Here is a 1,115-nt window from a genome sequence, read left to right as displayed (position 1 = left end):
TAGTAACCAACCGCACGCGCGCGGACTTGCTAGCCGTTACTTCACTGCAGCAGCAGCAGCAATCAGCTCGTCTCTGTGAGCCAGACACACTAACCTGTCTGTCCCCTCCTCTCTCTCTCTCTCTCTCTCCCTCCCTCCCTCTCTCTCTCTCTCTCTCTCCCTCTCTCTCTCTCTCTCTCTGCATACTCAGCAGAGCTGCCCTGCTCTCCTCTCGTCACTCTCCTGCGGTGTTGCTCTCTGCTTGAAGGGGACACTGGCCTGCTCCTCACCCACTGATTCTGCATGACTGTCACAAAGGTAAGACCGCTTTGGATGGGTGGGGTGGGTGCGTGGGGTGGGGTGGGGTGGGTGGGGTGGGTGGGGGCATGCGTGCAGGATGTCACTGGGCGGTTTGGGGCTGGTCGCTCTTTTTGGAGGAGGCTATGAAGGTGACTGTGGCTGCTGTGGCTATTGAACTGAATGCAGGACAGCAGGTGGAGGAGAGGAGTTTTAGAGTGAGTGTGGGCATGTCTCTGGGTTGTGCAGGCTTGTTATAGCGATGCTGATGCTGCGAGGAGGGAGTCAGGCAGGACACTATTCCATCATCAGAGGCAAATGTGTCTTCACCAGTATCTATCGTCCTGTTGGGATCAAAAAAGAGTCTGTGTACAATCAGAGCAAAATCCATTTCTGTATAAATGACATTGTGTAGTCCTCCTCAGTGTTTTACAAGCTGGGGAGAATTCACGCTGGGCGGACGAGGAGGTTCCTCCTTTTGAACCTGTGCTGCAGCAGCTTCACTAACTTTAGTCAGACGACATGATGGAGACATGAATAAACTCCAGGCGTGTGCAGACTGCAAACTTTTTTCCATTTTTCTTGGTGCCATACTCTCTGATAAAACACTCTAAAAGTGAGTTATTATATACTGCAGTGCACACACAGAGCATTGTTGAGAGCCACAGTGTCTGTGTGAATGGGGAAATCTGGTTTGACCACAGAGGGATTTTATGGCTATGGATTATTTATCTGGTTGGCCACTGAAAAGTGATTTAGTGATTATTCAATGAGAGCTGTCTGAGTTATTGATAACAGATCAGTTTCAGTTTGCGCTGCTTGATGACATCACAGACTGC

General features: G+C 50.4%; 1 protein-coding gene across 1 annotated transcript in view; it reads left to right on the top strand.

Moving 5' to 3' along the window:
- The first annotated feature begins 228 nt into the window (after positions 1–228).
- Positions 229–1,115, top strand: part of coro2ba (coronin, actin binding protein, 2Ba) — a 418,611-nt gene continuing 417,724 nt past the window's right edge. The window contains exon 1 of the mRNA XM_083653095.1: positions 229–297. Coding sequence (XP_083509221.1) covers positions 283–297 — 15 coding nt within the window. The 5' untranslated portion in view covers positions 229–282. The remainder of the gene's footprint in view (positions 298–1,115) is intronic.

This window comes from Poromitra crassiceps (genome assembly GCF_964638095.1).
Source record: "Poromitra crassiceps genome assembly, chromosome: 16".
Classification (NCBI taxonomy): Eukaryota; Metazoa; Chordata; class Actinopteri; order Beryciformes; family Melamphaidae; genus Poromitra; species Poromitra crassiceps.
Note: the sequence above shows the minus strand (reverse complement) of the source record. Positions and strands in the feature narration are given on the sequence as shown.